Consider the following 20,331-nt stretch of genomic DNA (forward strand, 5'->3'; position numbering starts at 1 on the left):
AGGAGGAGTACAGGAGGGGCAGGAAGGCAACACAGTGGATGAAGAGACCAGCACATGCAAAAGCCTGAGAGCAGGAGTGGCATTTGTAGGAAGGCAGTGGGGCTGCAGAGGAAGATTGGGCCAGTCCACATAGGTCTGGAGATCAAAGGAAGAGCCACAAGCAGCAGAAAAGCATTGAGGGACTTCACTGGGTAAGGGGAGAATAATCAAAGTTGCAGTATTAGACTACTCCCCACACAGGGTAGAGGGAGGCTGGGAGCAGCTGCCTGGCAAGACGAGGCGTGAAGTCACTGCAGCAGTCTGGAGTAGTCTAGGATTGAGGAGGTGAAGGAGGGAAAAGCAAGAGGAGATGAAATTCCTTTAACAGAATTAAGAGATATTTACAGGTGCATTCAAAAAGACTAGGTGATTGGCCATGAGGAGAGAGAGAGAAAGGCAAAGATGTGTCTCTTGCATATCTGTATGGACAGTTGTGATTTTGGAGAGAGAAGGAACCCTGGAAGAAGACCAGGTTTATGGAAAAGATTATGAATTTGGTTTTGGACAAGTTGAATTGAAAGTACCTTTGATTAAAGTGGAGACTCAGGGAAGCAATCAAATACAAAAGTTTAAAAAATATAAGAGGCAATTGAAACCAGGGACATAGTTTAAAAGAGAGAATGTATGAAACTAATTGTTCAAAAGAGAGAAGGTGTGACATGGCTACCAGTTACTGAATATTTGCTCTATGTGGGCTCTACACTAACCTTTAGTCTTATTATCTCTTTACACATGGGCAAATGGTGTGTCCAATGTTTTGAAGTCTTTGTTTGATTTAGTTTTTTTCTCCATAGGAGCCCACCTCCTAGTTCAAATTCCATACTGCGCATGGAGCTGGCATTTGTGGAATGATGACCAAGTCCTGTATGTAACTTCTGAAACCATCTAGAGCCATTCTTGAAGTATGCAGGGCAGAGTATTCTAGTTGAGATTTAAAAAAAGACCTGAGTGTGCAGAAGTAGATGGGACAGTATTAATAATACAGCTGGGCCACTGCAAGTTGAAGTGGCCCAAGGAAAGAAAACAGGAAAATTGATGACTTTGCCATCTCCCCATTAACAGCTCTCCACATGTTCCATCCAAAAGATGACTCACTTGGTCCAATCCTCAGGAGCAAAGCACTGAAAGGGGAGAAGGGAGCTTCGTGTTTATTCCTGATTTATCAATGATATTATCAGAGGCTCTGGCTGAGGTTCTTGACTTTCTTGCATCCTATCTGTGAAAGGAAGATTTCACTTCCAACCGGGCATCATTTGGAAGCTTTAGTAAATAAGAGACTTCCCTTGGCTAACTCATTTCCCATCCCTAGCGTTCAGTTTCTTTATCTACAGAAAGAGAAGCCTCAAACTTGATATTCTATTACTTCCAAATGGGATAAGGTAAAGGGACCAGGGAAACTTTTGAACTGAACTGATGATCTGTCTCTTCCACAAAAGACACAGAACCTGTGTTTGCAGCACCTATGAGGTTTGCCCGAGCTCCCCTTCCATGTTCGCTTTTCTCAGTGGTTTCCTGAGGCCTTTCAGGAAGGCTCTTGTTGATCTTAAAGATTCACAATTCAGACCACCTGAAAGGATTCCCTGCATTCTGCTGGAAATCTCCCCTGCATTTGGTAGGATGGATAAAGAAATAAAGAAAATAAACTCCTGAAAGAAATGGAAAGTATTTTATTATTTACAAAAGACAATTTGGAAACTGGATGAGGATGCTACCGGGTCCATTTTATTATTGTTCCTACTTGTTTTAGGCATATTTTTCACTGCCTTGATTAAAAGACCCAACCAGAACAATTGTAGAGGAGGAAAAGTTTATTTGGGGGCTCACAGTTTCAGAGGTCTCAGTCCATAGACACCTGGCTCCATTCCTCGAGGCTCAATGTGAGGCAGGACATCATGGTGAAACAGTGGAGCAGAGGGAAGCACCTCACATGATGACCAGAAAGCAGAGAGAGAGAGACACCTCCACTAGTCAGATGCAAATATATACCCCAAAGCCACGCCCCCAATGCCCCACCTCCTCCAGCCACACCCCACCTGCCTTCAGTTACCACTCAACTAATCAGATGATTAATTCACTGATTGGATTAAGACTCTCATAACCCAATTATTTCTTCTCTGAACCTTCTTGCATTGTTTCACATGTGAGCTTTTGGGAAATACCTCACATCCATGCCATAACACTACTTTTATGTACATGTGAGAATTTTCCTAATAAAACTTTTTTTTAAAAGGAGCAGAAAATTGATTTTTGTAACCTGTTACTTTTAAACTTTTATTAAAAAAAAGACATTATATATATGTGTATGTATATATATATATATGTGTGTGTGTGTGTGTGTATGTATGTGTGTATATATGTATGTGTGTATATATATGTATGTGTGTGTATATATGTATGTGTGTATATATATATGTGTGTATGTGTGTGTGTATATATATATTTATTAACAGAGACTAAAACCTATATATATGCATATATATGTAGACTAAAGCAGAATTCTACAAAATACTTACCCTCTAAATACAATAAACTCCACTATTTTCTATATTTTTCCCTGTTGGTTATTTTTCTAAAAGGTTCTTGGAACCTACTTACATGACTTCAAGACTCATTCAGAGGTTATGAGCCACAATTTGAAAAACACAGATAGATCTAAGCAATGTCAAATCATTCTGGTGGTCCACTATTTACCTGTTGACCAAGGTCAAGAGAAGAGGGATGACTGAGGGGAGAGAAAAAACAGTTATGCAGATTTCACCAGCTGTGTTGGAAGTCCGACCTTCATGTGGGGTCATGGTGTCATCAGGGCTTTGCAAAGCAAGAGAGCTTCACAAGCTGCCACTTTTGTACAAGGCTCAGCCATCCAATGTTCTTTCCGTGGGTTTATTTGTTTCTAGAACTGCTGTCAGCCAGAGGTTACAACCTGGCCTGCTTCTGAGCAGCTTTGCCCTCTCTGAGATTCATTTCCGGTTCTCGAGCATTTCCCCAACTTGCCTGAGTTATGAATTTACATTCTGTCCAATGATTCTCCTCTCAATCAATCCCCCACATGGCAACTTTCCCCCAAACCCAATGTCATAGACAAAAGCAGCATCATCCAAGAGGAGAAATAAGGACATGGCTGAGATTTGCTTAGCACTTAAATCCTATTAAAGCGAAGGTCACATTCGGCAAGCAAGGTGCAGACAAAAAGACTGATGTCTAGAAAAGAAAGGGGCTGGGGCTGGGGCTGGGGCTCAGCGGTAGAGCGCCTGTCTAGCACATGCAAGGCCCTGGGTTTGATCCTCAGCATCACATAAAAATAAATAAATAAAGGTATTGTGTCCAACTGCAACTAAAAAATAAATATTAAAAAAGAAGAGCGCTAAGTATATTTAACTTCAGTATTTAAAAATGAAGTGTCAACTGCTCAGTACTTCAACAAATAAAAACGAGTCTCTGCTGGGGAGGAAAGTGAGAATTGAAGGATGACATCATTAATTCAAAAGACATGAAGAAAATACAGAAGAGACAGCAACTTGATATACAATAAAATAATCTTTAATCATTTAAAATAATTTTTAAATGCATTATAAAAGGCTGCAAACACCTAGGGGTTTTATATATGTGAAATTTTACTAACCAGAAATCCATGTACAATTGGATGAAGTGCTCTTTAAAAAGCTCATCTCCTCAACTCATGAAATATTGCTGTTTGTGTTGACTGAAAGGACATTTCCGCTTCTCCAACTGTGAAAGCTGTGTTTCTTTTAATATTAAGGTTAATGAGGTCTGGGGCCCTGTAATCTACATGAGTAGGTTAATTCTCATGTGTCCTAGATAGTTGGGGGAGAAAGAGATTTAGAACTTCAGCTGAAGGGAAATATACACACTGCCAAACGGGATGAATGCATGGGAAGGGAGCAAGGAAGAGCTCTCTGCAGAAGGAGCTCTGTACCTCAGCTTCTCCATCATCAAGTATAGATGCAGAACATCCCCCTCCCCTGTGCTTGAGTGGGAGAGGCCAGTTCACAGGCTTTAGATATTTTGCAGGGAAAGCAATTATATGGTTGAAGTTTGATTATATTATCATGGTTAGTGGAGTTGCTGTGACATTGCTGATAGAACACACATGTCTTTCAGAAGTGAAGATATGGCTTGAGTTGATCTCCTGTCCTGTTTCAAGGGTATGGATATGCAAAACACTATTAAAAATGTCTTCATCTGCAAAGTTCAAAGTTTCGAAATATCGAATGAATGTCTTATTCAGTTAAATGAGACTATTCCAACTCACTTTATTAAAAATAACACATTTTGCCCAAAGACAAGAAAAAAATGTGGCCCCTATTCCCCTATTGTGACTTTCTTCCCCATTTCAGGCTGCCTTTGACCCTGGTATGATGGCAAAGGTGAGGAGAAGGAAGGTAAGAAGGCAAAGGAGATGGAAAAGGACCCCTGCTCGTTCACCCTGTGGTAAGGTCCTCACCATTACCTGCACATATTTATGTGCTTCTGTGTCCTAAGTAAAAGGTGATGTGTAGAATTATTTGGCATGCATTCATCCAGGATCTATCTGACTCTGCTAGACACTGTGTTAGAAAACCATGATATTTTTTAGAAGAGTTTAATAAAAAAGAGATAAACAAAAAATTATTTGAATTATACTTGGTATAAATTTCCAGAACAGACAAAACTAACCTATGGTGACACACAGCATTGCCTGGGATGGAGGTGGAAAGAACTGAATTTGGAGGAATCAGAAGGAATTTGGGGATGATGGAATGTGCTGTTTTTTGATTGGCAAAGTGGCTATTGGGTATACAGATTTGTTAACAATAATTGAATTACATGCTTCAAACAGGCACATTTTATTTTACAAATTATACATTAATAAAATTAAAACAAAAAAAATCATTTTATGTGGTGTGGGCCAACATAACATGGGAGGAGGAGTCAATATATGAATACAATTTAGATGAGGAGTTTCTAGAAGACTTCTCTGTGCTAAAGAGATTTTCTGCTTTGAGGAGGTTCAAGTTCACAGGAGGCTATTGTTTTAGGTTGAGCTCCTGCTGAGGCCCCAACAGACCAGACTGGAGCAAAATGGAGTCACTCATGCTAGCGGCCACATAAGCAAACTGAACTTAGAAACAGGCCACTTTTCCAAAATACAGAAGAGTCATAGTAACCAATCCAAAGGGGCCCAGTCAACCTGAGCCAGCATGATAAGCAAGTCCCCTCTGCCTTAACCTGGAAGGAGGGTGGCTTTGAAATGACCAGTTCACTTTATGTTCATCACCTCTGCTTTCTTATCTGCCTGGGAAACCCACCTGCTTTTGTACCATATGCTACCTTATTCACAATCACCTATAAAAACCAATTATATCATGAAACTCAATTTATTTAAGTTTTGCTTTTTGACAGGAAAAAAGAAGCCCCACAAGGAGGGATGGGGATGTGGCCAGTGTTTGCCTAACTTGCACAAGGCTCTGGGTTCAATCCCCAATACTACCCAAAGTAGTATTGAGAAAACACAATGGAATCAGCACTGAATGATTTTCTTGCTTTCCTGCAATAGAGGGCATAGTTCAACATTTTGATTATGACCAAATAAGTAATTTGACTTGTCCCTGGAAAGAAAGTATATGCAACCATACACTTTCTTGTTGGTTAGCATACAGTAGCTTATTTCTCGTTCAGCTTTCATGTCTGCAGGGGCCTCATATCATTCTAATCTGGTAGAGACCCATTCTGGAACTTTCATTTAACATGTGAGCATTGTTTGGGGATCCCACTCAAGTCTAGATGCTGGTGCAAGACAGTGATAGCCATAGTTTCTTTTTGAGGTGATGAACTTGTTCTAAAATTGTGGTGATGGTTGCACTCATCTATGAATACATCAAAAATTATTGAATTATGTACTCTTATTGTATGGCATGTGAATTATATTTGATGATGATTCTCTTTTTTTTTTTTAAAGGTTAATGCAATTCTATGTGAGTCAGGTTAAGAGTCAAGAAACTAGGGTTGGGTTGTGGCTCAGTGATAGAGCACTTGCCTAGCATGTGTGAAGCACTGGGTTCGATCCTCAGCATCATGTAAAAATAAATATATAAAACAAAGGTATTGTGTCCATCTACAACTAAAAATATTTTTTTTAAAAAAAGAGTCAAGAAACTTTGGCGCAGATAAAACAAAGTCAATGGAATGAAACCCTTTGTTTTTGACTCTTTTAGCATTCTATCCACATATTGAACCAAAAAAAGATGTAAGTAGAGTAACTTCAAACACATTTTGTATTTCATTCATATGCCAAAGAAAAACAAAATTTCCCCAGCCCCCAAAAAGAGGAATAAAATTGCCCAATAATTGACTTCCATTTTTGATAACATGGCAATTTGGATAACCTAAACAACCCTCTTAATTGAAATGAAAGTTCTGGGTGGCTTATATTATTTTAAATATATACTTTAGCTAGCATAAAATCACCTCAGAGCCTTAAAGCAAAGTGAAATTTGGAGAAGGTGAGTATCCAAAGATGAAGATGACAAATTAGGCTAGGTGAATCTTGTTGGTTAGCATACAGTGGCTTATTTCTCATTCAGCTGTCATGTCTGCAGGGGCCTCATGTCATTCTAATCCAGTAGGGACCCGTTCTGGTGGAACTTTCATTTAACATGTGAGCATTTGTTTGGGGATGTAGCTCAGTGGTAGAGCACTTCTCTAGTATGTGTAGGCCCTGGGTTCCAACTCTAACACTATGAGAAACAAAAAGGAGTGAACATTGCAATACATTTTTTTTATTCTATCATGCTTCTTTCTCTAAAGTTTGGATATTAATTTTATTTTTTTATATTCTCCCTATTTATATTTGGAGTAAACACTCATCAAATTTTTCCTCCTGAATCCCTCATCCCTACCAACCTACGGTTTTCTTTTTAAAAACCGGAATCCTTATAATGATATTTCAGTGAAGGAGCTCCCTTTTATGTATTAAAATCAAACTAGTTATTATAACACAATGGAATTGACACTCCAGGGTAATGGATATAAAAGGGAATGTGGATACCCTTTACTGTAAGATTTAAACTGTTTTAAAATAAATTCCTCCAACTTGAGAGTAGACTCAAAGTGGTATGAAAAGTGCTTCCTACACGAAGAATTCAGAAAGCCAGTTCAGATTTAAAAACAAGACTCTATAAGATCATAGTAATTATTAATTGAATTCCTCTTTAAGCCCCATATCATGACATCATTGTTTCCCATACTTCATGAAACAATTTCAGCCAGCCTCTCCTTTGGAAGATGAGGGGGGAATCTAACTCCACATTCTTGGCCTTTAGTGTACCTGTGCCCCAAATTTTCTAGTTTCTAGATTAAGTTTGTTCACTTAGGTTCACTGCTCATCATTGAGTCCTTTTGGACTCAAATGCCAAAATTCACTTCTTTTATGTTATTAAATGTCTTGCTTTGTTCACTTTTAAATGGAAAAATACATTACACTATAGACTATATAATATAAACTTATCACGAGCGTCCTTCTTAATTACTCTGTATTGTACATCCCTTTTAGAAGTAGTAGGCAGTTGGTTTAACTATGATGTCTTTGTTGCAATTCAGATTAACATTTACAAATCATGCTTTGAGGAATATTTTTGTATATAAATTTTTGTTGTATTTTCCCAAATTTAGATTCCTGTGTATGGAATTACTGGGTCAAAGAATATGAATATTTTTAAAGTCTTCAAATGCTTTGCCACTTTTTTCCTCAAAAATATTAGGTCAGTCATACTGCCATTAGCTTTCTGTACCTCATCAACACTGGAAATAAAATATGCTTTTTATTTATAATGTTTACTAATTTGAGTCACCTTCTTTAACAATCATTTCAGTGGGCCACTGCTCTTCTCAGGAAATGTCATCAGTAAAAAACATGCTCTCTTGTGTCAAATCCAAATTTCCATAGGTGTCTTTCAAGTTCTTGATGATATGTACACATGTGACATGTACCTGTGTGTATAAGGTAACATATATGTGATAAATACACACTATATAAATATATATATAAATATAATATTTTTATCAATAATGATAAAAATATCATCAGTTAAGGTCCTACTATTTGCCATGGCCTGAGCATGGTTCAATTTTATCCCATCTAACTCTCATTACAATTTTGGAGGTGGAAGTACTATCATTGTGTTTTATAGATCAGAGTAGAGCCTCCCTGTATCTCCAAACCCATACTCTTTTTTAATTTTTTTTGTTGTTGTTGTTGATGGATCTTTATTTTTTATGTATTTATATGTGGTGCAGAGAATAAAACCTAGCGCCTCAGACATGCTAGGCAAGGGCTCTAGCACTGAGCTACAATCCCAGCCCCAAACCCATACTCTTGCTCTCACACAACCTGGTGCAAATTTACCTGATGGCTATTTCCCAACACACATCTCCTGCTCTAGCAAGTTCTCCCAACCATCTTTCTGATCTCAAAACCCCCATCTCTGCTCATTCAGTCTCCCTTTCTTCTTCCCTTAGCCATTATTTTCTTTTTTCAGTCCTGGGGATTAAACTCTGGGCCTCACTCATGCTAGGCAAATGCTATAGCCATATTCACAGCCCACCCTTAGCCACTTTTCAAGACCCAGTAGTAGCCCTAGCTTTATATAAGACTAAATCTGTATTTAATTACCTAGAAATTTGAGTTTCTTCGAAAACCAGTTTTCTTCCCTTCCCCTATCCAACCATCTGGCACGTCCTGTCATTGTTGCTCGTGAAACCCATCTAAACTCTGCCCACACATCTCTGTACAATTCTCTGTATCGTCACAGTGTCCTCAACTTCAGGCCACAGCATCTTACTTTGCATCAAAGAGGCCCCAGTGATTTACTTACCTTCACAATCTCTACATGACACCTAGAATGAGTCTTTAAAACATGAGTTAGCTGGGTACAGTAGCACATGCCTATAATTCCAGGGGTTCAGGAGGCTGAGGCAAGAGGATAGCAAGCTCAAGGCCAGCTTCAGAAACTTAGTGACACTCTGTCTCAAAAAACAAAAGTCTGGGGATGTAGATCAGTGGCAGAGTGCTCCTATCAAAAACAAGTAAATTAAATTAATGATTTATCTTAACAACAATGATTTATTTTAGTAACAACAGAATGCAAATAATCCAACTTTAAGTGGACAAATTATCTGAAAAGACTTTTCTCAAAAGAAATACCAATGGCCAACAAATATATGAACAAATATTCTCAGAGTAAATCAAATTTCACGCATGTATGATTTTGTCAAAATGAACTCAACTACTATGTTTAACTATAATGCTCTAATAAAAAATTTTAAATGCTCTCAATATCATTAACCATGAGAGAAATGCATATCAAACCACAATGAGATAACATCTCACTTCTATTAGAATGGCTATTATAAAACGATTATAATAACTACAACACCACCAAATGCTGGCAAAGATGTGGAGGAAAAGAAGACTATAGGTGGAAATGAAAATTACTATAGCCATTATGGAAAACAGTAAGGAAGATCCTTGAAAAAATAAAAATAGATATACTGGGCTGGGGTTATAGCTCAGTTGGTAGAGCACTTGCCTTGCATGCATGAGGCACTAGGTTTATCCTCAGCACCACATAAAAATAAATAAATAAAATAAAGATATTGTGTCCATCTACAAATAAAGAAAAAATTTTTAAAAGATAGATATACCTAAATAGATGGAGTTGGAGAAGATAATGATAAGTGAAGTTGGCCAAATATTCTCTCTGATATAAAGATGCTGATTCATAGTGGAGTAGGAAGGGGGAACAAGGGAGGAATAGACCAACTCTAGATAGGGCAGAGGGGTGGGAGGGGAAGGGATGGGGGCATGGGGTTAGAAATGATGGTGGAATGAGATGGACATCATTATCCAAAGTACATGTATAAAGACACCAATTGATATGAATATACCTTGTATGCAACCAGAGATATGAACAATTGTGTAATATGAATTGCAATGCATTTTGCTGTCATATATAAATTAAATAAATAAATTAAATAGTGGGCTGAGGTTGTAGCTCAGTGGTAAAGTGCTCGCCTTGCATGTCTGAGGCCCTTGGTTCGACCCTCAGCATCACATAAAAATAAATTTTAAAAAATTTAAAAAGAAATGTATTAAATAAATAAATAAATAAAATAGATATGCCAATTCCACATCTGGGTATATATCCAAAAGAAATTAAATCAACCTACCAAAAGATAACTGCACATTCATGTTTATTTTGGCATTATTCTAACAAGGATATGGAATTAATCTAGATGTCCATTGATGAATGAATGGATAAAGAAAATATGAAATATATAATGTGTATATATATGTATATATATATATATATATATATATATATATATATATATATATATACACTTTGTCTTTCCTTCATGTTCTTACTCCAGTGTCTCACCAGTCCTATGGATTAGGACCATTTAACCCTCATTATCTCCTCAAAGCCCCTATCTCCAAATACAGTCTCATTGGTGCTCAGGGATTCAACATATGAATGAAGTGGGGCAGCACAATTCATACCATAATAGATCCAATAAAAGTGAAGAGAATGGTAGAGTTCTAGTAACATTGGTTTAGGCCCTGGATATAGCAAATCTACCCTACTCCTCTAAATATTCTATTTTCTCCAGTAATTTTCCTTTTTCCTCTATTCTCTTGAATGTTTAAATACAACTATATAATGCCTATTGATCAGTTAAAAATGACAAAAATAATGTTTGGGGGTACTTGAAGCTACTAACAATACTCTTTTCAACATAAATTGAGAAGAAATATAATAAATGAAATGTTTTTGTACATGGAATTTTAACCAAAGACATGTTCACTGTAGATATTTCAATTATTTTATACATTGTGCCTTAAACACAATCGCCTTTGTAACTTCCATAAGCACAATTTCTAGAAGATTCAGCCATTCTAATACCTTATAACCTAACATGAAGCAGAGATGAAAAAATTCAAAATTCAATAAGAATCTGTGTGCTTACCACTTCTGATACAAATATTGAGAGGTGATTCTTAAAGCTTTGTCATGGTTTCGATATGTGCTGTCTCTCAGAAGCACCTGTGTTAATACAGGCTTATTCAGAGGCCAAATGATTAGATTATGAGAGCTGTAAACTAATCAGCCCATCCTAATTTGAATGGATTAACTATGTGGTAACAGTAGGCAGGTAGGGTGTGGCTGGAAGAGATGAGTCACTGGGGCATGTCCTAGAAGGGTTCCTCTTCCCAGTGGCCCTTTCTCTCTCTCTCTCTCCCTCCCCCTCCCCTCCCCCTCCCCCTCCCTCTCTCTCTCTCTGTGTCCTTCCTGGCTGCTATGAGCAGAGCAGTTTTCTTCCACCATACCCTTCCACCATTATGTTCTGCCTCATCTCAGACCCAGAGCAATGGAGTCAGCTGACCATGGTCTGAGATCTCTTAAACCATGAGCCAAAATAATATTTCCTCCTCTAAGTTGTTCTTCTCAGGTATTTTGGTCACAGCAACGAAAAATTGACTAATACATGTGTCTGCTTTGAAGTAGAAACAAAAGTATCTATTCCATTTTCATTCATAAATGGAAAAAACCATAGGTGATATTCCAGTTGGTTGTCTACACTTAAATCATTAGTATTGTTTTCAGAGGATAAAATTTGTAATGTTTATGTGCTCTGAGAGACAAGAGAAAAGAAACAGAGACTGTGAATTATTCCTCCCCATGTCTGCCCCAAATCAGTCTCCTCAGCTGATACATAGCTTTGAAACCAGTATCTCTGTGCTACAAGACACAGAGGGGAGAATATTTACAATAGCATTAATACGGTATCTAAAGAAAATCCCACCAAATTGATTTTCTATTTAGACTTTTTTTTAAAGAACTTCCATTTGCCTATGCTAAACACAGAACTCTAAACTCTGAGTTCCTTAAATACTGAAAATGTGCTTTGACCCATCTTTGGGTCCCCTTCTCCTACTATTGAACCTGACCCAGAGTCAGAGAACTAGAGATACATTCTGAATTAATGGACATAAAGACATGCATATGACCTTGAATGATAATGACAGTGACAATTTATTAAAGATGTTGAACCCAAAGTACTCCAAATTTTGAACCCAGGCTTCCAATGTTGATAGAATGGGGTTACCTTTGATAAACTATGGCTAAAGTTAGAAAAGATGCTTTTAAAAGTATCATCACAAAAAATGTCAAAAAAAATCTGGGCTCCTGTCTTGTGTACTTTACAAACAAACCATACAGCATTGCACCAATTGCTCAATCCATCTCAGTTCTCTCAATAAAGTTTGATTAAACCAATCAAACACCACTGTGAGCTCTCACAGTGAACAATTAATTTGAAAATGAAAAGAATCTTAAAAGCTTTTGCAATCAGATTGAAATCTACCTTTCCCAATAGATTTCGTAACATTCACCAGCTCTGGTCAGACTACCCCAGGCCTGGTATTCTGGCTTCTGCCTCATTTCCTCCGGCTGAGATTTCCGCCCTGTTCTTCTTACCTCTCTAAACTTAACTATTCTTCAAGAGCCTGGCCCATGTCCATCTCCTCAAAGCCTCCCAGACCACATATGCCTGTAGTGTATGTGAGTCCCCTAAGGACAGAGCACTCTGATCCTTTTGGGTGCAGTTCCCCAGAACTCCTCCTGGAATGCTCTACAGAGTCCAGCATGAAGTAAGTCAAATTCTATGCCTCCCTCAACCCTGTTCCCTTAGAACATCAGTCTTCACTCCACTCAACCCAAGATCCCAAGATTACAAATGTTGAAGATCTCTATCACACAGTTACTAAGAAGTTGTTTCTGGATCCTGCTTCCTCACACTTATTTTGAACATGCTTAGTGATCTTCAGTTGTTTAGAGTATATTTGCAATGAGACATAGCTAAGCCTGTCAGCTGGACTTGCATTTCATGCCTAACCCTCAAAAATATAACTGCAGAATACAAAGAAATGAGAAGATAAGTGAATTTAAGATAATCTTTGATCTTCTCTTTACCGCTGTGTATGTGAGTTCTGCAGATATAAAAACAACCGGAATGTATGCTAAAAACAACAATGTTCAGTGTCATCCATAGCAACTAATCTTAAAACATTGTCTTACAGGGTTCCATTTCTTGCTTACATGGGGCTAAACCTAATGGAGCTTATTTATAAGTTATGAAATAATTCATGATTCTGGCCCAAAATATAAAATCAAAATTCAGTGCATAATTTCCAGCTCAGTGTGACACTAATTTATCTGATGAACTTTATGCTACTGTACTATTACAGTGCTCAAAGTGTCAGAGCAAATGTGCCTGCCCCACCCAAGCCTGTCCCAGAAAGAAATGAGAGACACTTTTGTAGGTTGCAAGTCCTGGTCTGTTTTATTTATAAAGCAATAAATATTAGAAGCACAAACAAACTGCACGTGTGTAAACAAACTGTACAATGATTGATGAGAGATGAGGAAGGGTGGTTTGGAAGATTCCAAGAAGCATAATACTGTCATCCTGAATGTAAGAGAGACTAAGAGAGAAGGCACCTTAGAAGCATTTGCGATGGACAATGGATGGGCCTGCCTCATCATACTCTTGCTTGCTAATCCACATCTGTTGGAAGGTGGACAGAGAGGCCAGGATGGAGCCCCCGATCCAGACAGAGTATTTACGTTCAGGGGGAGCAATAATCTGCAGAAAGAAAACAAAAGCTTCCAGTGAACTCTGAAGTTCCAAGCAATGGAACAACAAGCAACATATTGGAAATATTCACAAAAAGAAATTAGATAATAATTCACTATAATGTAGGAAATTATATATCACCAAATATTATAACAATCAAAAATTTTTTGAACTTTCCTCTGTTTCATCATTTCCATTATTAAAGACTCTTCAAAATAGAATTTTTCCACTTCTCTGAACTAGAGTATAATGTGGCAACAAGCTAAATGCATGGTTGAAGGCTAGCCCAAAGTTGGGGGGGGGGGTGTTAAATGTGTTCAAAGAGTTAGCTGTATTTTTTTCCCAATAATTTATTTTTTATTCACTGCTTGAAAACATTTTTAAAGTTTCCTGTCTTGGGGAAAGTACTATTAAAAAAAATCAAGAAAAGTGCTAGAAAAGCTAAAAGATAAAGCTTATAGGAGTCAGGAAGCTAAGTGTGAGGGGAAAGGAGTTATGAATGAAATTGTACTCGGAATACCAAGATCTGTGCTAGTCCTCCCACCCACGAAAGCTCTTTACCTTAATTTTCATGGTGCTAGGAGCCAGAGCAGTGATTTCCTTTTGCATACGATCTGCAATACCAGGGTACATGGTGGTGCCTCCAGATAAGACGTTGTTGGCATACAGGTCTTTACGGATATCAATGTCACACTTCATGATACTATTGTAAGTAGTTTCATGGATGCCAGCAGATTCCATGCCTAGATACAAGTTAAAGAAAAAAACAAAAAAAACATAGCACATTCAAGCTGTAATTCAATGTGGAGGGAACATTCTGCTGGGCCGAGAGAACAGGACTCTCTGTGTTGGTGAGCTGCCACCACTTGCCTCTGAAACACATGGTGCCCTATAAGATACACTGCAAGGAATATGTGGAACAGGGGTCTCTTAAAAGAAGTAACAGATAATCCATCATAGATGGCCAGGAAACAAACAACTGTGTTGAGCATCTATTTGGAGTGAATACCTTCTGTACACATCAGATGTATACAGATGTACTTCAAAAGGCTAAGACAAACATTTAAGTTAAAATTAACATACTTTTTATTTATGGACTTAAATCAGTCCAAACTTCTTCCGGGAAATCACTGCTTAGGAAAGATATTTGGTGACATACAAGTCTCCAATTATCACTATGAGTAAGAGTGTGGTTGCATGAGTTACTTAAAGTCCAACTAGTTGGTAATGGAACTTATTAGACTAACTCAGTTCTCTTGAGTAATCACCCCTTTACCGCAGATATGTGATATTCAGTTACTGCTGGGTCTCATCCTTGGAGATGAATCCATGTGTCACCCTTGAACACGTCACTACAGCATCACTAATGAGCCATAAGTACTTGAGGCTGAGCTGTGTGGGACTGCAAGCCTACAATTTCACTCAACAGTTTCTTAATCCTTCTGATTATATTGGATTTTACTCTGGGAGACCCCAAAACTCCCAGAGAAAAGCTGTGCCTTGGGATCTGACCCCACAACTCACCAATGAAAGAGGGCTGGAAGAGCGTCTCAGGGCAGCGGAAACGCTCGTTGCCAATAGTGATGACTTGGCCATCAGGTAGTTCATAGCTCTTCTCCAGGGAGGAGGAAGAGGCAGCCGTGGCCATCTCATTCTCAAAGTCCAGGGCGACATAACACAGTTTTTCTTTGATGTCACGGACAATTTCACGTTCAGCTGCAGAAATAAATCATCACAGTCAATCTCTGAAGAAAGAAGTCAGTCGTGGGGAGGTAGGTGGATCCTTCGAGGGAGGAAAAAAAGGAGACATGTGCTGTGGCAGATAAGACACACATACTCACCAGTGGTGACAAAGGAGTAACCACGCTCAGTGAGGATCTTCATGAGGTAGTCAGTGAGATCCCGACCAGCCAGGTCCAGACGCATGATGGCATGGGGCAAAGCATAGCCCTCATAGATGGGGACATTGTGGGTTACACCATCCCCAGAGTCCAGAACAATGCCTGTGAGAGGGAATTAGACAAGAACAAGATAAATCTCTGTGGACCACCACTTTATTCACGGTAAAACCTACTTCCAGTCTTAGCTGAGAGATACAAGACTGGGCACTGATCCAGATAAAATCAGATCCTTTACAGACAAAGAATAAAAATGAACATAATGGATAGATACTAAATCTGAAGCTAACAGAAGCCCATCCTTTTAAGTACTGGAGTAGAAAATTTTCCTGAAAATACTTTCAAATGATCATCCCTCTTGCCAAATAAATGCCCAGCCTATTTTTCTTTGTTCTTATCTCTCTTGCACATGTTTCTCTCTTTATTGATTCAGACCTGTTGGAAAAAAATGTGTGTTTTCCTTGAAGATGTTGCCCAGGGGCTGTGATGGTATACACACACACACCATGACTGCTGCATTCCCAGCTGCTATACTGTGCTGCACTTCGATCCTCAAAATAAGGGAAGGATCTAATTCCTTAAGCTGTCAGCTCTTACAACAAGTGTGCTCTGAAATTAACCTCAGGGAACTATTGTTAGTTATCTTTCTCTCTTAGCATGGACACCTCCCTGGAGAGAGTGAGGGATGGGATCACTATTTTTTTAATTGAGGAATCACATTCACAGCAAGATCAGTGGCTTGGGAATGTGATGAAAATCAGTGACCAACCCCCACAGCCCAAGCATACCTGTGGTTCGGCCAGAAGCATACAGGGACAGCACCGCTTGGATGGCCACGTACATGGCAGGGACATTGAAGGTCTCAAACATGATCTGGGTCATCTTCTCACGGTTGGCCTTGGGGTTGAGTGGGGCCTCAGTGAGCAGGGTGGGGTGCTCCTCAGGGGCCACACGGAGCTCATTGTAGAAGGTGTGGTGCCAGATCTTCTCCATGTCATCCCAGTTGGTGATGATGCCATGCTCAATGGGGTACTTCAGAGTCAGGATACCTCGCTTGCTCTGGGCTTCATCGCCTACATAGGAATCCTTCTGCCCCATACCCACCATGACTCCCTGTAAGAAGAAAAAGATAGGGAAATCATGCTTCCACCATGTCAGGAATATATTCAGCACTTTATCAATTTATATCTAACTGCCCAAGTAAAGGTACATCTTCAAAACACCAGAAATAGTAAAAACAGGATTTCACCTTAAATTTAGAAGAATCATTTAAAATCAGTCTTGTACCTTATCCCTCCACAAAGATGTATAATCCTATTGTTTAGAATATAATTGAGGAGGGGGAATAAAGCTATTGAACTGAAGAAGCAGAGCCTCACCTTAATTTTAAAATGCCTTCATTATTAAGCTTATCACCTGAGTCAAACAGAAAGTAGATGGCTACATTCAGGAATGACCAAATTAGTGACTCGTTGTATTTCTCCTAAGAAAAGATTTTGACATTCATCAAGTGAACCTAAAAAGATGGGCTGATTTGCCACTGCCATTCTGATGCGGCCTGTCCAGAACATCCTGGATACTGGTCATTCCCCAACGTGAGGACTAAGAGCTCTACTCCCTGGCAGCCTGTCTGGCCAGGCATGTGACAAACCCAGAGAGCATGGCATTGCTTTTAATAAACAGGTGGTATGTCACTATCACCATGGCACTCACTCTCTTGTCACGTCTGACTTCTAAAATTGCAACAGCCAGGAAGGAGAGAGATTACATCCTCTGAGAGCCCTGTGAACTGACTGTGAACAAGAGAGAGGAATGTGGGTTGTGTCCAGGTTGGTGAAGGGGAGTTATTTCAAACTTTGAACAGGGCTGAAAAGGAGGAGAAAAAAAGAAAAGCATATGGTATAAGAGGTACAGAAGACACTGAGGACTAAAAATCCAGAAGGTCCTTTTCACAGGAAGCATTTGGACCATTGACAGGTGTGCCATTGAAGTAGATTGGGGGAAAGTGTACATTTCTTGGTAGTTAGGGACTTGGTAAGGGTATTGCTCATCTTGGCTTGGATCTGAAACTAACCCAAATTTTCCTTATTTGAATCAAGCTGTTCAGGAAAAAGTTGGGTCAGGAGAGACATTTCCCTAATTGCTGGACTGACTAAGGAGGTGGCAGGCAGGGGTGCAGAGTGGGCCTGGGGAGTGCCCCATCTGGGAGAAGGCAGGAAGGGCAAGAAATGTACCTGGTGGCGTGGGCGGCCCACAATTGATGGGAAGACAGCGCGGGGCGCGTCATCGCCGGCGAAGCCGGCCTTCACCAGCCCTGAGCCATTGTCGCACACCAAAGCAGTGGTCTCCTCGTCGTCGCACATCTTGGCACAGCTTCAGCGGGGTCTGTAGGTTGAAGAAGGGAAAGTGGGCCATGCTCAGTGTCTGGGAACTGGCTCTGTCCTTACCAGGAGAAGGGGATAGAACAAATGTGGATTCTAGGGGATGGGGGCGGGTGGAGAGAGAGCTGCCTTCTGCACCCTTTAAGAGAAAAAGAAGGGCGAGAAGGAGCCACAGAGGAGATTGGTTGTATAGTGAAGAAAGAGAAACCCACCCAGGCTCCCTGGCCAGGAGTGCCACCCTCTGTCCCAGGCATAAGGAAGGACCATCCTAACTACTCTGGAGACCCAATTCCTTACCAGGTCCTCCTAGGCCCTTTTCAACCTTCACAAATTGGAACCCCAGTCTCCCGCCCTATCCACACCTCACGCCTTGCCCCAGTGAAGAGAAGAGCACACGCCCTTGCGGAGGGTTGGGAACGCGGGACTCCCTTTCCGCGCGGCCCTCTCCGTAGAGATCCAAAACTTAGCATAAAACAAGTTAGAACCTCATCAAAAAGTATGGGGAGAAAAAAAAAAAAAAACTACGGGGAGGAGTAGTGAGGGCCGGCGCTGGCTGAAGCCGGGGGCGCGGCTGGTGTCCGGTGCGGGCACGGGCAGGGCTGAGAGCGAGGACGCAGGGTGTCGCTGACTCACCGTCCGCGGCTCGGCTGGGCTCGGCTGGGCTCGGCTCGGCTCGGCTGGGCTCGGCTCAGGCGGCGGCAGGCTCTGGGTGCAGGCGCCAGGAGCGCAGCTTTATAGCGCGCTGATGGACGGGGTCAGTTGGAGCCGCCGGGGGCAGGGGTGGGGGGCCCGGTCTGCCACCTTGCCTTATTTGGTCGCCTTAGCACCATCCAGGACCGCCGAGGCCATTCATGGAGGCAAGGGCAGGGGAGAGGATCAGCCAGGGGGTTCCCAGACCATGTAAGGAAGGGGAGGGGGCAGCCAGAAGAATGGCCAAATAGGGAGCTAGGGAGGGGCAGACACTGGAGGGTAGGGGGCAGGGGAAGACTAAGTGACGCCAACCCCCCTCTCCCCCTTCCTAAGGTGGGGGAGCTCCCTGGATGGGCTGTGGGATTGTTCCTCCTGCCGACCTAAGAGACAATAAGCCACATGCAAGAGGGAAGGCTTGGCGCCCTGCCCTCTGCTAAGGGGTCCTGACAGCTGGGCCGGGGCAGCAGGGGAGTGACAACAGCTTCTCATCTTCCAGGACTGGAAGTTGGAGAAACATATCCCTGGCAGTTCTCTTAGGCACAGAGGGCACCACAGCCAGACGTTCAAGTGCCTGAAAAGGGGCACCCTTCTGGTCTAGCCCCCACCATCCTGAAATGGGGCTTGCTCATCTAGGTGGGAAAGCTGAGATTTATCAGTCTTGGTTCCAATCCACACAGGGATCAGGGGCTGGCATGGAAGAGGCTGAGAAGGGTTACGTTGAGAGTCCAGCCAAGTCTTGCTGGAAAAGGGACCACCCTAGAAGTCAAGTATCCCTCATCCAGGCTACAGGGGTTTTGCTCCAACTCAAAGACTCTCATCTTCAAGCCAGAAAAGGGTCTGAAGATGGAAGATAACCTGAATGAAGGCACAAATGCCAAAAGTAGCTTGGCCACTTGCCAGTGGGTAGATGAACATCTTTAAACTGGAGACAAAGGTCTTCATTCCAGATGGAGACAAGACTTAAAAAACAAATACTCTTGTTGAGAAAGATAACAAAGAGCAACTTAAACTGTAAACCATAAGAACATATGGACTCTCCCTATTCAAAGTTCAGTCTGTGGGCAAGAGTGTCCTCAACCTGGGGATAAGTTAGAAATGCAGAGGCCTCAACCCAGATAATTGTATCAGAATCTCCTTTTCAGCAATTCTCCAATTTGACTGGTGTGTAACTTAAGTGTGAGAAGCACTATTGGAAATTACTAATACCAGCTCCTTCATGGAAAACAGGTTTTGAAGGATCTAGGGATTTTTGAGAAGGAAAAAGAAAGATGGCATAAAGTGAAGAGAGGAAGAGGGACCAAGGAGACACAAGAAGGACAAGAGTCATTGGTTTGCCCTGGGGTGCCCTGTATTCTCAGTTCTTAACTAGCGTTTGGATGTTTTAATGCTTGTGCTTTTCCTCCAGTTCACACCAGTTAAAAATAGAAAACTGGGCACAGGCATCCCTCTCTAGAGTGGTCTTGGATTGATATGCTAAGAAGGCCTGCTGATTAGATACTTGTCCGGACTGGGGAATGTTAGGCACTCCCCTCTAAGCTCCCCAACCATGTTTGGGTTGGTCTGGAGAAGAAACTCCAGGGGTAGCTAGGTGATGGAGCCAGGTGAGAGGCCTGGCTGGCATCACC

General features: G+C 40.8%; 1 protein-coding gene across 1 annotated transcript; it reads right to left on the bottom strand.

Annotated features, from left to right (window-relative positions):
• Window positions 1–13,415: 13,415 nt before the first annotated feature.
• Actc1 (actin alpha cardiac muscle 1) lies at window positions 13,416–18,695 on the bottom strand. The gene is made up of 7 exons (XM_046461868.2): window positions 18,650–18,695; window positions 17,870–18,020; window positions 16,424–16,748; window positions 15,579–15,740; window positions 15,262–15,453; window positions 14,299–14,480; window positions 13,416–13,746 (listed from the first exon to the last, which is right to left on the bottom strand). The coding sequence occupies exons 2-7, from the start codon at window positions 17,996–17,998 to the stop codon at window positions 13,603–13,605; spliced, it is 1,134 nt and encodes a 377-aa protein (XP_046317824.1). The 5' UTR covers window positions 17,999–18,020; window positions 18,650–18,695; the 3' UTR covers window positions 13,416–13,602.
• Between the last annotated feature and the right edge of the window lie 1,636 nt (window positions 18,696–20,331).

The sequence above is a fragment of the Marmota monax genome, unplaced genomic scaffold, assembly GCF_021218885.2.
Source record: "Marmota monax isolate L192 unplaced genomic scaffold, Marmota_monax_Labrador192_F-V1.1 WCK01_AAM20220418_F8-fsc00001, whole genome shotgun sequence".
Classification (NCBI taxonomy): domain Eukaryota; kingdom Metazoa; phylum Chordata; class Mammalia; order Rodentia; family Sciuridae; genus Marmota; species Marmota monax.